We start from the raw sequence: 16,259 nt of genomic DNA on the forward strand, positions 1-16,259 counted from the left end.
TTTTAGTCTTTTTGCCTCTTCTAGGGTCACTCCTGCAGCATACGGAGGTTCCCAGGCTAGGGGTGGAATTGGAGCTGTAGCTGCTGGCCTATGCCACAGCCATAGCAAGGAGGGATCCGAGCTGTGCCTGCGATCTATACCACAACTCGGGGCAACACCAGATCCTTAACCCACTGAGCGAGGCCAGGGATCAAACCCACAACCTCAGGGTTCCTAGTCAGATTCGTTAACCACTGAGCCAGGAGGGGAACTCCAAGACGTTGGCTTTCATTTCACCCACTCAGCCACTTGCTGTATGTGACCTTGGGCCACACACTCAGTTTGAGTCCTGGGGATGCAGGTGTCAAAATGGGATTAGCTGTGCAGGAGAGTTATTGTTCCTGTGGAAGCAAAGAGGGGCACAGGAGCTGGTGGAGAGAGCCTTCCTCTGAGACAGTGCAGATGAGAGGAGGGGGAAGACAGGAGGGGTAGGAAGAACTCAGACTGCGGAAAGCACCCAGGAAGTTAGGCAGGCGATGGGGCGGGGCAAGCAAAGATCACTCCGCGGAAGAATCCAGTGCTGGGCATAAATGGCCCACCTCTGGTGCCGCTCCTGAGCTCGGTCTTGTTTGGGAGTCACTGGGGTGCCACTGAAGTTCCAGGAGTGTGGCACGTAGAGGCTGCCAGGCCGCCGTGCCCCTGCAGCAGGGTCTCCTGATGGGAGCTCTGAGCGCAGCTCCACGGCTACCATAGGCTGCAGTTCAGCTTTTCTAAGCCTCAGCGTCCTCTCCATAAACTTGGCATAATGACACCTTTCTCACATGCTTGCACAAATTGCTCTATCTCTTTGAACCTCAATTTTCTCACCAGTTACCTGGGGTGGATGATGCTTTACAGGGAGGAGAGGTAATGGCTTCTAATGAGCTGACCCTCAGAGGCCACTCATTGAGCAAGTGCGTGAGTCACGGCAGATGTGAAGGCGGGAAGGAGGGGCGGTGATGGCTTCTGAAGGACATTGCCTAGGCCAGCAGCTCTGCGTCTCCAGTAGACCCAGTGGAGATGGTGGCCACCCCTGATTTGCTGACACTGTGCTCCTGGGAGATGGAGGCAGACACCCAGGTAGCAGAATTGGAGACCCTTTTGGCACTCAGCCTGCCGGGGCTACCCCTCTCCCCATCACTGCTCTCTTGGTCAAGCTGACCTTAATGACATCAGCCTCCCTGCAGATGCTCCTGACTGTCCTTTCCCAGCTCCCCTCATCCCGCCTCTCTGGCTCTGTGGCTTCTCTAGCTTCCCCCTGCCCCTCCTCTATGGCCCCTTTCTCTCTGGCATCTTCCCTCTCAGCACATTCACTGTGGTGGCTTATCCAGCTGCTTCTGATGATTTGACGGCAGCATCTTGTCGTCCAGCACTGAATTATATATAATAAACCGCAAAAGTAACATTCTTAAAGGGAAAGTGAAAATAATAATCCTTAGTAAGTATAATTTTTAAATTGTTTTAGTCCCAAACATGGTAGCAATCAGAATATATTTCAAGATGTTACAAGATTTGGGCTATTCTTTTGTTCTCTTTATGATTTCTATTCTAGCAATTTTTTGCCTCTCCTGTAAAACCCTGTACCGCTATTTTAACTTCTTGGTGAATGTATAAAAACACACCTTTGGGAGTTCCCGTCATGGCTTAGCGGCTAACAAATCCAACCAATATCCATGAGGAGGCAGGTTCTATCCCTAGCCTTGCTCAGTGGGTTAAGGATTCAGCATTGCTGTGAGCTGTGGTCTAGGTTGCAGACGCAGCTCGAATCCTGCATTGCTATGGCTGTGGTGTTGCTGTGGCTGTGATGTAGGCCAGCAGCTACAACTCCGATTCACCCCCTACCCTGGGAACCTCCATATGCCAGGGGTGCAGCCCTAAAAAGCAAAAACAAAACAAAAAAACAAATGCTCCTTTGCTCTCTGCCTAATGCTTCCATCTTTCAGCAATGAAGAGGGCTACAGTATCTTATGCCAGGATTTGAATCTACTGATGTCTTTTTTGGGTGTTAGTCAGTTAGTCTTTTCAGAAACAAAATTGCTTCGAGAAATAATTCTGGAAAGCAAATGTCAAGTCTACTAACCAAGCCCACATATGTAAAGTACTCTAACTCTTAGCAAGTTCTAATGTCCTCCTTAAACTGGCTAACCCTTGTTATTCAAATGTCCACCCGAACACACAGATACACAGAGAGAAATATTGAGCAGTGTCACCATCTGGTTGGTTTAATTTCACAAAAAGAGGATTCTTTTTTGTTTTGAAGAAACTGTTACCCTCAAGGAAGCCTGCAAATCTGAAGAATTCACATGCATCTCTGTGTTTGCTCAGCCTCACAGTATTAAAAAAGCAAAGGGATGTAGCAGCGTAATTATTTCTTCCATGTCCTGATTCCACCTCCACGTTTTCCATTTACCATTTAATTCAATTCAGGAACTATTTCTTGAGCACCTACTGTGTACCAGGCACCAGGGATGCAGCTTCAAGTGGTGCTCTCTCTCTGGTGTGCACTTAGAAACCCCAAGGAGTGGGCGATGACAGCCTATTGACACTTGCATCTCCCATCACCTTTTCCTGGTGCAGTTTTAGATGCCCCCTCAGTGCTACACACCATAAACATCTCAAGGAATGAAACATCCATGGCTGCATTCCCAGCGCCCACCACAGGGTCTTATACCTACTACTCACATATTAAATGTTCATTGAGTGAATGAATAAATGGATGGACAGATGTGAGTTTTCATAGAAAGTCAAGCTTGCTTAGCTATACATGCCTATGATATGTAGCCATCATGCTAAGGGAACATTAACTCTCATTCTCTGATTTTACTGCATGATGCTTGCTTAATTCCTGTCCCATCATAGGTGGGATATTAAGTACACCCTAAGGGTGTACTTCTGTGCTTCTGTGTTAAATATGTCTTAGAGAAAGAAAATATTTAGCTGATGCTTAAATCAAATCCTTGTTATTAAAGTTGTCTCCTGACTTTTCACAGCTTCCCTGCCTGTACACAAAATAGGAAGTATGTTCACTGGATTTAAAAAGTCAAGGCTGCTAAGTGAAATAAGCCAGTCTCAAAAAGACAAATATTGTATAACTCCACATATATGAAGCACCTAGAATGGTCAAATTTATAGACACAGGGGAGTTCCTGTCATGGCTCAGTGGAAACGACTCTAACTACCATCCATGAGGACGCAGGTTCTATCCCTGACCTCACTCAGTGGGTTAAGGATCCGGCATTGCCCTGAGCTGTGGTGTAGGTTGCAGACATAGCTTGGATCCTGAGTTGCTGTGGCTGTGGTGTAGGCCAGCAGCTGTAGCTCCAATTGGAGTCCTAGCCTGGGAACCTCCATATGCTGCAGGTATGGCCCTAAAAAGCAAAAAAAATAAATAAATAAAATAAAAAATGTATAGAGATAGAAAGTAGAAAGGTAGTTGCCTTGGGCTAGGGGAGGAGGCAATGCAGAAATGTTTAATATGTAAAGAGTTCCAGTTTTGCAAGATGAAAAGAGTCCTGGCAGTGAGAAGCACAGTAATGTGAATGTTTAATTAACACTACTGAACTCTACTCTTAAAACTGGATAAGAGGGATTTCCCATGGGGCACAGTGGGTTAGTGATCCGGTGTTGTCTCTGTGGCAGTGTGGGTTCAAACCCTGGCCCAGCTCAGTGGGTTAGGATCTGGCATTGCCACAGCTGTGGTGTAGGTTGAAGCTGCAGCTCAGATTCAATCCCTGGCCCCAGCCAAAAAAAAAAAAAAAAAAGTAAACTAGGGTAAATGTTATGTATATTTTACCATAATTTTCTAAGACATAGATTTTTTTTTTTTTTTTTTTTAGTAAGGCATCTTCCCTCTTGCCACATCTGGGATTTACGCCACTAGCTAAGTTTGCCATAACATTTCCTCTTATTCCCCAACACAGTAAGGAAATTAAACCACAAAACTTCTAACAGCTGGAATGTAATGGCTTTTGAAAATTCCCCAAGGTAGGCTGTTCAATCCGTACATGCCCAGGTTTATTCGTTGAAATAATGGGGTTGTGGGGGTTTGCTCCTCACCCCTTCTCCCAGCTTTGGCGATTTGGAGAAATACTAAAAATCTCTTATTTTCTTTCTTTGCCTTTTGCTTTCTGTCCTCCACAGGTCACAGTTTGCTGTGGACTTGCAGACAACGTCGTCCAGGGGACTCGTGTTTTACACTGGCACTAAGACCTCCTTTATGGCTCTTTATCTTTCGAAAGGACGTCTGGTCTTTGCACTGGGGGCAGAAGGAAAAAAACTGAAGCTCAAAAGCAAGGAGAGGTGCAATGATGGGAAGTGGCACACGGTGAGAGCTGGGGCTGCCCTATATCCTCCAGCTGGGGCCAAGTTCACTGCCCAGTAGCTGAAGATAGGCGTCTCAGTGTTCTCCCAGGCACAGGCACTGGGAGAGCTTATGTGGCTGGAGGCACAGAGCGCCCAGCATCTCAGCCCCAGCAACTCCTGCATGCACCATGCACAGATGCCATCCTGAATGCCAGGGCGAGCTTTCCTCCCTGCTTGTTCAGTGCCTCCCTCGCCTCCCTGGGCTGCCCACTCCCCTTACCTGCTCCCAACTCTGTCCCCTGGTCCATTTCTCTCCTTTGGGACAATTTCCCAGTCTCTAGGCTCCTCTCTGCGTTTGGAATGCCTTCTCCATAGCACAGGTGGAAGGACCCGCAGCCGTCTCAGCTCTACACAATCTCTTCCTCCCTCTTTGTTGCATGGATGTTTGTTTATGATCCTTTGTTTCTTCCGTTATTTGTCTTTTGTGTACATACCCAGGTCAGTTATAATTTTTGCGCATTTTTGAGAACTCTTTTCTCCTTCCTGTTTTGAGCTCACTCTGCTTAATCCCTAACATAATCTCCCAAAATGATGATGGTGGTGACAGTACTAAGGAGAAAAATCTGCTTTTTAAAGCTACTTGAAGGAACAGAAAAACAACTTTAAAAAAATTTCCTGTGACCACTAATAAACTACCATGCCAGTTGTCAAAGGGAAAAATATGATCTGCTTATATTCTTTACCCTGAAGGTGGTGTTTGGGCATGATGGAGGAAGGGGACGCTTGGTTATGGATGGTCTGAGGGCCCGGGAGGGCAGTTTGCCTGGAAATTCCACCATCAGCCTCAGAGCACCAGTTTACCTGGGAGCCTCTCCATCAGGGAAATCAAAGGTAAGTAGTTATGCTTCAGGGCCTTAGAGGAGAACAATTTACCATATAATCACTATAATTATATAAGGTATTCAAGAATATCAAAGTACTTTATTTTAACTGAGTCTGTGTTTTCATGTTATTTGGTGACTAAATAAAATTTATCTCAACAACCAAATTAGGGGAAAATTTGCACTAAGGGAAAAAATCACAAGTTTGCCTGTCTCCAAGAAGGCGGGCACGTACCTGGGCTTGCCAAGTTCAAAAGCTCCACTGGGACCAGGGCTCCGGGCTGAGCTCTGTGAGCGCATGTCCCACCTGGGCTACATGGGGTGGCCGAACTCACCTGTCACTCTTCTCCCTGACTTGCCTTTTTTGCCTTCCCAAAGTGAAGTCAGATGGCCCCATCAACAGCTCAGGTCTAGGAACTGTCCTCTCCTAAATACGCTGCCAGATGCTCAGCCCCTGGGGTCCCTTCCCTCTCAGCTGGTGCCCATTCTGGTGTGACGTGTGCTCGCAGCAGGGGAGGAAGGTCTGAGACTCAAATCTGGACCAGAAATGGGTATAGACAAAGTCAGTCACTTCTGCCACATAGATTCTAGGCGGTCAGGCTCACCTAGCCTTGGCCATGGTGTCTCCAACAGGGCTCAGCCTGGCCCACTTGAGTTTTGTACTAGGGTTTGGGCCAAGGCCCCAGCAAGTCATAAAGTATTGCTTTACTTGAGTGTATAGAATAACTTTTATGTATGTATCATAAATAATATATAACATAGTATATGTATCATGTTATCTATTACACAAATAATATACAACATATTAATTGCTGAAGAGAATACTCAGTGTTTTCCTTTCTTTGTTTTCTTTTTGCTTTTTTTTAGGGCTGCCCCTGCAGCATATGGAGGTTCCCAGGCTAGGGGCCAAATTGGAGTTATAGCTGCAGGCCTACACCGCAGCCACAGCAATGCCAGATCCAAGCCACGTCTGCAACCTACACCACAGCTAATGGCAACATCAGATCCTTAACCCACTGAATGAGGCCAGGGATCGAACCCACATCCTCATGGATACCAGTCAGGCTCATAACATGCTGAACCACAATGGGAACTTCCAGTGTTTATTTTCCTGCAACCTCTGAGCCTGTTTCCCTCTCAGAGAAATCACAGGATGGGGCAGCTACTCAGGGGCACGATTCGGATGCTCTTTTGACTTGGATAAATCACACTCAATGTCTCATATCTGAGACAACTAGGAGCACCCCACTGAAAATATCCTTCACAAGCAAAGCTCTCTTACAGCCTTCCTTCAACTTGAGGGTACAAACCACTGGATTACCCTCCTCCACAGCCTTTCAAAGGGAAAGCATCATCCAGTCACCAGTGACCATCTCCAACTACCAAAGCCTGCAGCCAGTCTTTAGGGGTTCTCTGTTAGGTCATGGCCTATCCTGGATAGTCTGAGCTCTTGACTGTACATGAATTTTTTTTTTGCTGTTTAGGGCTATACCTGCAGCATATGGAAGTTCCCAGGCTAGGGGTTAAATCTGAGCTGCAGCTGCCAGCCTACACCACAGCCACAGCAACACCAGATTGAAGCTGCATCTGCGAGCTATGCCCCAGCTCGCGGCAACGCCAGATCATTAATCCACTGAATGAGGCCAGGGATTGAACCTGCATCCCCTTGGACACTTCTTAACCCCCTGAGCCACAGTGGGAACTCTGCAGTGGCAAATCTTAAGAAACTGAAAATTGCATAGGAGGTGCAACCAGTACTTTGTTGATGCTGACACTCCATGCATCTCTAATACCACTGTACTCTTACAATCATCATCTTGCATCTGTTGGGTGGGATTCCAGAGTCCTAAAGCCAGTTACTCCAGAAGAGAGTTGAAGGATTTTATCGAGTGGTTTTATTAACTTTTCTGAGAATTTCATGAAAGTTAACAGTCCCTCTCCCCAGGAAAATGCATAGAACTTCTGGCATATAACTTAAGGGCTCACAGAACCCCAGAAGCTTATCCCCGGGACCCCGGTGAGGAGCCCTTGTTTCAGGCCAGCTTTAGGGAGCCACGGGCAGGGCTCCACGTAATCCCACTGATGCTGCACCCTGTGTCTTATCGTAACCCTGTGGCATTTGCGCCTTGGTGGTGGTACACCAGGCCCCACAATGTAGGGAGCTTTTTTTACACTTTATTATTTTGGGAATGTTTTGGCCTCTTTTTTCAGTCAGCTGCCCTGTGTTAAGCTGTCACATGGGCTCATGAAACCCGAAGGAGTAGTTTGCACCTGCAATGAGATGGTGCCATCCGTGAACAGCATGCTGGAAATTTCCGCCATCACAACTCTGGTTGAGTGATCCAGGGTCAAATCACCCTCTGTGCCCTTGTTTCTATGCTGGATAGCGATGGCCATCATCCTTGCCCTCTGCGTACACATCACTTGGTTGAAGCACCTTCAAACTTTGAGGACCCACCAGACATCTGGTACCCAGGTTTTTTGACACTGCAGTGGGGGCGGGGAGGCAGAATGGAATAATCAAGCCCACCAGAGTCTCAGAAGCAGGAAGAATGAATCTTCCCTCCTTCCCCCACTTTTATGGACAAGGCCCTGCTCTTAACCTTGGCTACCTGTGCATTTGTGGGAGTTGCAGGTAATGAAGTTGGCTTTCTCTTCTGCTTGGTTGCAGAGCCTCCCCCAAAACAGCTTTGTGGGATGCCTGAGGAACTTTCAGTTGGATCTGAAGCCTCTGGAGACCCCTTCTGCAAGCTTGGGGGTGTCTCCCTGCTTGGGTGGCTCTTTGGAGAAAGGCATTTATTTTTCCCAAGAAGGAGGGCATGTCATCCTAGGTAAGGAGCAGTCTGGACGACCGAGTATCTTTATAGCTTTGGTTCTGAAGAGCTAGCTCCTTTTTCTTGAATTCTGATGTTTTAACTATTTATTTGTTTGTTTACTTATTTATTTTTCTTGTGAAAGCTAACTCTGTGTTCCTGGGGCCCGAGTTTAAGCTCGTCTTCAGCATTCGCCCAAGAAGTCTCACTGGAATCCTCATTCACATCGGAAGTCAACCCGGGGAGCACTTGTGTGTTTATTTGGAGGCAGGGAAGGTGCGTAGCCATCTGATGACCTGGGAGGGGTATGTGAGTTTATATTCGAACCGGATTCCATTCCTGGAGACCATGGTAGGTGAAGTTGTGGTGGAGAGTGGAATCCAATCTTGTATTTAAGAGACGGGACTTGAGGGCTAACGTGCCATTTTCCTTTAGCAGGTGGTTTGGTCATCCTGTTTTCTCTTCTTCATTTTTCAAATTGGGCATACTCAAACAAGCTGGGCTGAAGTCCAGCTGCATCACTTAGTTATCTGGCCCTAGGGTTGTAACCTCTTTCACACTCTCTTTATCTTTAAAATGTAGAGAATAATGCACATGTGTAAGGGCTTTTGTCAAGAGAAGAGAAGCTGTCGTATACTCAGTAAAGGTTCATTTTTCTCACCTCCCCTTCATCCTTGTCACATCTCTGTTTTTGGTCACGAGGGCAGTACCAGAATTCATAGGACAGACCTTCTCATCAGCTGTCTACACCATGTCACACTCATGTCCATGGCCCTGTGTTGGCTGGGTCAGTTTCAGATTCTCCGTATCCTTTTTACCCCACTCACCAGCTTTTCTGGTCCCCGCAGCAAACTGGCCACCAGATCCCCACCCAGCAGACCTTTTGCTTTCCATGGATTCCTCCTTCAGCCGTGTGCTGCTTCTGCTTCCTCTTTCCCGTGACTCATGGGCCTCCTCAGTATCTTCTTTCCAGCCCCACTTTTTATCTCTTTCCTTTCCAAAAAAGTCTCTTTAAAACCACATTCTTCCAGGACGTCTCTCTTAGTTAAGGTCTCGAGGCCAAGATGGATAACATGCCATTTTCTTTCACCTCCTTCCTTCTGCCGTTTATTAAACATGAGGGAAAACTCTCTGAGCAAAACAAAAGAGACAAAACTCCCAGAACACTTTATATTTAAATTGCTGCTTTAACTCTGAGCAGGCCTCTGCTGGACCAGAGAAGCCAGTTAACGATGCTTCATGGTGGGTTCAGACAAGGCTGGCTTTTCAGGGGAGGGGTTGGGGAGTGTCTCCCATGAAAGCTTCTGAAGAGAAAATAATCCCCCCCAAAACAAAATCAAGACCTGATAACCTTCCTCACAGCAGTGACACTGTTTAGCTTGAAAATTGTCTGAGAAGAGGCTGCATACTCTGGGGACATGCAAATTAAATGGAAATTATTTATCCTCATGCTTATTTTAGTCTTCTCATTTCACTGACCTTAATTTAGCCCTTGGAGAATCCTGGCCCAGAGTGGGAATGTGGGTTTCAACACAATAGCACGTTGAGGGCCTGACCCCTGACATGTGCCCAGTACCAATTCAGTCGGTTAGCTTGCTGACTTCCTTGGCTGAGAACCCCCTGATAGTCCCACTTTCATGGAATTACGGTAATTGGCTGCCCCTAGCAGCAGTGTGTAGTCTTCAGGCAACATCTTTGCCTTCCAAATTTTATGGGTCCTTCTAAACAGAACTACTGTCAAAGACTAATAACTAAAGCAGATTTTGGATGCTAATCAGTAACCTTTGAGCTGGGTCTGATGGGAGCAGGGTTGAGAATCAGAGAGAAAGACTCTTTACCTTTGGCAGCAACTTCAGGCAGGGCCCTAGGGTTGCAGCTCACTTGCCTGGAAGGGATGCAGCAGAGAGATTCTTGCAAAGCCTTGACCTCTGTGTGGGAGGGGGTCCCTATATTTCAAGTGCTCCTGGGGGGCCAGGACGCAAGGGTGGGGAAGGGAAGATGGCAGGGGAAGTTGGCTCCATCTGCCTTTCTGAAGGAAATAGAAGAATGTATGTGTGTTGCAGGTCACGGTTTCTGTGAGCAGTGAGGCTGGTGGGATCTTGACATCAGTCACCCCAAAACAGTCTCTGTGTGACGGACAGTGGCATTCAGTGGCAGGTATGACATCCTGTTGTTCACATACTGAAACAGTCTCCCTTTCCCTGCAGACTTGAATGTCCCCAATGCAGCCTCAGTTCATCCATTTATCAGGGTCTGTCCAGGGTCAGCCCATCTGGTTCACGTGGTAGGAATGTGTCCATTCTCAAGTCCAACCCTAATTATGCAATCTGTGACTCCTGTTCTCTAGAACACACTGAGTTGGTTTTGTTTTTGTTTTTTTAGCCCAACGAACTGATAAGCTATGTTTGTTTTCAAGGTAGCATAATATTGTAACTTTGGTTTTAGCTCTGAAGTTAAAAAAAAAAAAAATAGAGGTCAAATCTCAGTTCCAGGACTTACCTGAGACACCTTGGGCAAGCTACTTGATGACTCTCTACCTTCAGTTTCCTCATCTGCGCAATGGAGATAAAAATAGTGTACTCTTCCCAGAAGAGTGAAAATTAATGACTTAACGCATGTAAGGTGCTTAGTGGTGTCCAGTATACACTAAGTGCTCAGTAAATGCTTGCTCTTACTATTGTGAAAGTCCAAATTGTTGGGTTATTTTTTTAACAATCGTTTAATATTAAATGCACATAATTTAGACAAACCAGCTGGAGGAGAACAAGCTTAGTCTCTCAAATCAGATCTGCTAGGAGTTCCCGTCGTGGCTCAGCCGAAACAAATCTAACTAGCATCCATGAGGACACAGGTTTGATCCCGGGCCTTGCTCGGTGGGTTAAGGATCTGTCACTGCCATGAGCTATGGTGTAGGTGGAAGATGCAGCTAGGATCTGGTGTTGCTATGGCTGTGGTGTAGGCTAGCAGCTATAGCTCCAATTCAACCCCTATCCTGGGAACTTCCATATGCCAAACATGTGGCCCTAAAAAGACCAAAAAAAAAAAAAATCAGATCTGCTATTTTACAAGTAACTTGTGTATGTTAATTTGGAGGTATGTTAACCTCTACTGGCTTAAAAAAAAAAAAGAAAAAAAACCTTTTGTTAAAAAGTAGTCTTTTCTTGGATGATTTAAAAGCTCTCTACATTGCATTTGGTTAAGATTGTTAATGTGGGAGGAATTTTATTTGAAGCATCAAAAGCCACTGTCTTTGGAGTCAGTTTTCAAAAATCAGTGTGTTCTTGGAAGGAACCAGAAATGATGTGAAATACGCACTGGCCTTGGGAGACCAGAGACCGGGGCTGAATCCCAGCTCATTCAACTTACAACCAAGCCATCTTGTCAAGCTCTTCAATGCTGGAGAGTCACAGTCTGTTCTTTGGGAAATTCAAGGGATAAATAATCTTCACAGATTTAAGGATTAAATTCCGTAACATCTGCGGAAGCCCCTAAACATACCTGGTGTTGAGAAATTAGTTGAATGTGAGTTCCCTTCATGGCTCAGCAGTTAACGAACATGACTAGGATCCTTGAGGATAGGGGTTTGATCCCTGGCCTCGCTCAGTGGGTTAAGGATCTGACGTTGCCATGAGCTGTGGTGTAGCTTGCAGACTCGGCTCAGATCTGGCATTGCTGTGGCTGTGGTGTAGGCTGGCAGCTGTAGCTCTGATTCGACCCCTAGCCTGGGAACTTCCATATGCCACGGGTGTGGCCCTAAAAAGCAAAAAAAGGAAGGAAGGAAGGAAGGAAGGAAGGAAGAAAGAAAGAAAAGAAAGAAATTAGCTGAATGTGTCTAGGTGGATAGAATTCCCGTGAACAGTGCTCCTGCAGGTCTGTAGTAGTGAACTGGAAAGAAGGCAGTGGGAACACGCAGGTGTAGACATTACACAGCAAAGAAGCCTCTCCTTGGGTGATAGACCTGACTTGCCTCCTCTCCCTCCAGTCACCATAAAACAGCACATCGTGCACCTGGAACTAGACTCGGAGCATAGCTACACAGCTGGACGGCACCCCTTCTCACCTGCCCACACAAAGGAGCACCTGCACATCGGAGATGTCCCAGGTAACTCCTGTGCTGATTTCCCACCCACATCAGCTTTTAATATCTCCATCTTACCCGACAGATGCACTGCCTTAGCCCCTAGGGTGTCATCAGGGCAGCCCTTGACCAGACAGTGGAGACAGTGAGGCCCTTTCTCCAGCTTATGGGGAACTCCGATTGTCAGCAACAGGCACGTCTCACAGCAGCCCAGGCCACGTGGCTACTGCTGCCTCTTGCCTCAAACCTATAATTTATAAGCCTCTATTCAGAGGCTGCATGAACTTAGAAACCTAATATCATCAAGAATCAGAAAAGGGCCTGAGAAACTGATCTCTCCCCTTCTGGCATTTAGTTACGGTGAGGTATTAAGTTTTCTGGAACCAGAATGGGGGGGAAATCAGGCAGGATGAGATGGAGTCAACTTCAAGACTGGAATTTGGTCTGGAAAGAGCCTTGTCCAGTCTTTATTGTTTTCTGTCCATCCAGATCATTTGGTTGTTACTTTGATAGGTCTTCCATGATGCATAAAAAGCACTGGAGTTCGGAGTTATTATCTACTGATTTGGGCTGTGGAATCTCCATCTTTGAGGAACTTGAAGAGTAGCCTTGTGGGGGTCTTTATCACAGCAGGGGGTGTGTTGGGGGCCTGCTTAAAGGAGGAGATGATTGGGTGGCCTGAGACCCTGGGTCCCTTTAGCTCTAATAAGACTGCTTCTTAATGGAGTGGCTTCACTTGACAGTATGAATGAGGCATGAACACCTAACCTTTTGTCTTTCAGATAATTTGAAAACCCTGAAGCTTCCTGTGTGGAAGTCCTTTTTTGGCTGCCTGAAGAATATTCAAGTCAACCACGTTCCTATCCCTGTCACGGAAGCCACGCAAGTTCAGGGGACTGTCAGTCTGAATGGCTGTCCTGACCACTAACTCAAACTCATCACCCAGCGAGGACGTTGCCCTTAAATGCGCTGATCACCCCACGTACCTCCATCTCCCCTCTCAAGGTCATTCTTGATTTCAGACACCATCCGGAGGGGCTTAATAGCAAATCTAACTTTTAATTCCAACCACACACACCCATCATTTTGGCATTCAGTGCCCCATATATATTTTATATAAAAACCCCATTTCTTGAAGATGATGAACAAATTGTTACATGCTTTTTGGTAATACCATGTTCCACTAAAAGTTAAATGTCTTCTAAAGAACGTTATTTTCCACTTCTTAAAAAATAAATATCTTTTAAAGCACTTTAAAAACACATGTTTTTTGGAGTTCCCATCGTGGCACAGTGGTTAACGAATCTGACTAGGGAACCATGAGGTTGCGAGTTCGGTCCCTGCCCTTGCTCAGTGGGTTAACGATCTGGCAGTTGCCGTGAGCTGTGGTGTAGGTTGCAGATGTGGCTTGGATCCAGCGTTGCTGTGGCTCTGGCGTAGGCCGGTGGCTACGGCTCCGATTCAACCCCTAGCCTGGAAACCTCCATATGCCGTGGGAGCGGCCCAAGAAATAGCAAAAAAAAAAGACAAAAAAAACCCCAAACAAACAAAAAAACACATGTTTTCACATATGTGAAGAGGTTTTGATTTATGGGGTTAAATTAATGCAGTGTACTCTTTATGATGTTTTATTAACATAAAACCATTGGCTTGAGGGTCTTTTTTTTTTTTTTTTTTTTGCTTTCTAGGGCTGCACCTATGGCATATGGAGGTTCCCAGGCTAGGGGCTTGAATTGGAGCTGAAGCTGCCAGCCACAGCCACAGCCACAGCCACTACAATGCTGGATCTGAGCCGTGTCTGTGACCTACACCACACCTCACAGCAAGGCCAGATCTTTAACCCTACTGAGCCAGGCCAGGGATCGAACCCACATCCTCAGATTCATTAACTGCTGAGCCATGACGGGAACTCCTATTTTTAATTGTATTAATCCATCAGCATCTGTTCCATGTGCTACGTTCAACACAATTTTCTAGAATAATTAGCGAGCACATACTGGTCAAGGTACTGTACGTGCTCAGTGTTGGATCTACCGTCAGGTATGAGGAGTAATTACTGCCTTGAAGGAATATGCAGTCTACCCAGGGAGACCCATAACAGTCATAACATGGAAAATAACAAACTGAATTAATGAACCTATAATTCCACTTGGCTTCCCAGGTACAGTCTGCTACCAACCAAGTATAGATTACAATGATCAGGAGTTCCCGTCGTGGCACAGTGGTTAACGAATCCGACTAGGAACCATGAGGTTGCAGGTTCGGTCCCTGCCCTTGCTCAGTGGGTTAATGATCCTGGCGTTGCCGTGAGCTGTGGTGTAGGTTGCAGACTGTGGCTCGGATCCCGCGTTGCTGTGGCTCTGGTGCTAGGCCAGGGGCTACAGCTCCGATTAGACCCCTAGCCTGGGAACCTCCATATGCCATGGGAGCGGCCCAAGAAATAGCAACAACAACAACAAAAAAAAAAGACAAAATAGATTACAATGATCAGTTCCTCGAGGACAGACTAGGGGATTTGAAGGTGAATGTACTGTACCTCCTATAATGAAAGCTCTACCTGAGAAGCTAACAGAAGTCAGTGGGAGTGAAGAATCACTTCTAGTTTTATCTATAAAGTAATGAACCACATACTAGACCAATATTATAACCCCACACCACTCTCACCAACAAGGAAGACTGCAAGCATTTCTTTTTTTTTTTTTTTCTTTTTTGTCCTTTTCAGGCCGTACCTGTGGCATATGGAGGCTCCCAGGGCTAGGGGTCAAATTGGAACTAAGCCGCCAGGCCTACACCACAGCCACAGCCACAGCCACTGCAATGCTGGATCCGAGCCACATCTGTGACCTATGCCACAGCTCACGGCAATACTGGGTCCTTAACCTACTGAGTGAAGCCAGAGATCAAACTCGCAACTTCATGGTTACTAGTCAGATCTGTTTCTGCTGTGCCACAATGGGACTCCTGTGCAAGCATTTCTGAGTCTTCTAAGGAGTATTTGTTGATCAGGAGAAAAATTCTGAAATTTGGATACAGTAACCCTAAGAGGTATCCTGACAGCTTCCTGCCCCCACCTGTGAAACTGAGCCCCATTCCTTTCAAACCTGTGCTCTTTCATGACTCTCACGCTGCAGTCCATGGGCAAGCTTTCTCCCAACCAAGTCTATGACGACATGAAACGTTCTCCTGGAGGGATAGCAAGGTCCCTGTCACAGGAGGTATTCAATAGAAGCTGGCTGGTGGCCTTTAGGATGCTGTTCTGTGTCAGAGATTGAATGTCATGACCTTAAGTCATGTGCTTTCTCAAAACATTGATTTTTGGCGTTCCCGTCATGGCTCAGCAGTTAATAAACCTGACTAGTAGCCATGAAGACGCAGGTTCAATCCCTGGCCTTTCTCGATGGGTTAAGGATCCTGTGTTGCTGTAAGCTGTGGTGTAGGTCACAGACAACGCTCGGGTCCTGCGTTGCTGTGGCTGTGGTGTAGGCTGTCAGCTACAGCCCTGATTGGACCCCTAGCCTGGGAACCTCCATATGCCATGGGTGTGGCCCTAAAAACAAAAAATAAAAAATAAAATAAAAACATTGATTTTTCAAATGAAAACTCCACCAGAAAACTTCCACTGAGTCTGCATGAAGAACATCCATTTTACCTGTCTTTGGCAGGTCTACACTAAAGGATGATTCTCTTTCTGGGTTCCTGGTGTGAATCCAATCTACAAAGTTATCCATTGGTATCTCCCAGACTTACTTTAAAGGGGCAGTTATTTCTTCATTAATACCTCTGGTTTCCCCTCCATTTTGTGGAAGCTTGAAGACCAGCTGTCCATCCACATTTACTAAGTAGAATCCCAGCCACCAGAAGGCAGAAGAGGGTGTCACAGATGGAATGAGAACCTCAAAGCCCTCAGCGTGGCCTTTCTCAGATTGTTACTGTGTGTTCTCCGCAAGGAATGGCCACAGCTCCTCACCTGAACTATCGTGGGAATCACGTGTAAACTCCGAAGCGCCATACACATATCACTGCTGTTACCTTTTTACCAGGTCAGAGCCTCTCACCCACTGGGCTGACCTTAGGCAGAAAGGCTTGGGGGACAGCAGGGTCACCAGGGGTTGACTCGGATCTATTCACGATGCGTCCAGAGTTGGTGTCCTCTTGGTCCAGGTGAGG

General features: G+C 46.4%; 1 protein-coding gene across 2 annotated transcripts in view; it reads left to right on the forward strand.

The window, feature by feature from the left end:
- Positions 1-13,298, forward strand: part of LAMA3 (laminin subunit alpha 3) — a 254,743-nt gene extending 241,445 nt beyond the window's left edge. For both annotated transcript variants that reach the window (XM_047793935.1, XM_047793936.1), the window contains 7 exons: positions 4,159-4,342; positions 5,071-5,211; positions 7,873-8,032; positions 8,160-8,290; positions 10,078-10,171; positions 11,997-12,116; positions 12,875-13,298. In XM_047793935.1, the coding sequence (XP_047649891.1) occupies positions 4,159-4,342; positions 5,071-5,211; positions 7,873-8,032; positions 8,160-8,290; positions 10,078-10,171; positions 11,997-12,116; positions 12,875-13,020 (976 nt within the window). In that variant the 3' untranslated portion in view covers positions 13,021-13,298. The remainder of the gene's footprint in view (positions 1-4,158; positions 4,343-5,070; positions 5,212-7,872; positions 8,033-8,159; positions 8,291-10,077; positions 10,172-11,996; positions 12,117-12,874) is intronic.
- The last annotated feature ends 2,961 nt before the right edge of the window (positions 13,299-16,259 follow it).

This window comes from Phacochoerus africanus, chromosome 8, assembly GCF_016906955.1.
Source record: "Phacochoerus africanus isolate WHEZ1 chromosome 8, ROS_Pafr_v1, whole genome shotgun sequence".
Classification (NCBI taxonomy): domain Eukaryota; kingdom Metazoa; phylum Chordata; class Mammalia; order Artiodactyla; family Suidae; genus Phacochoerus; species Phacochoerus africanus.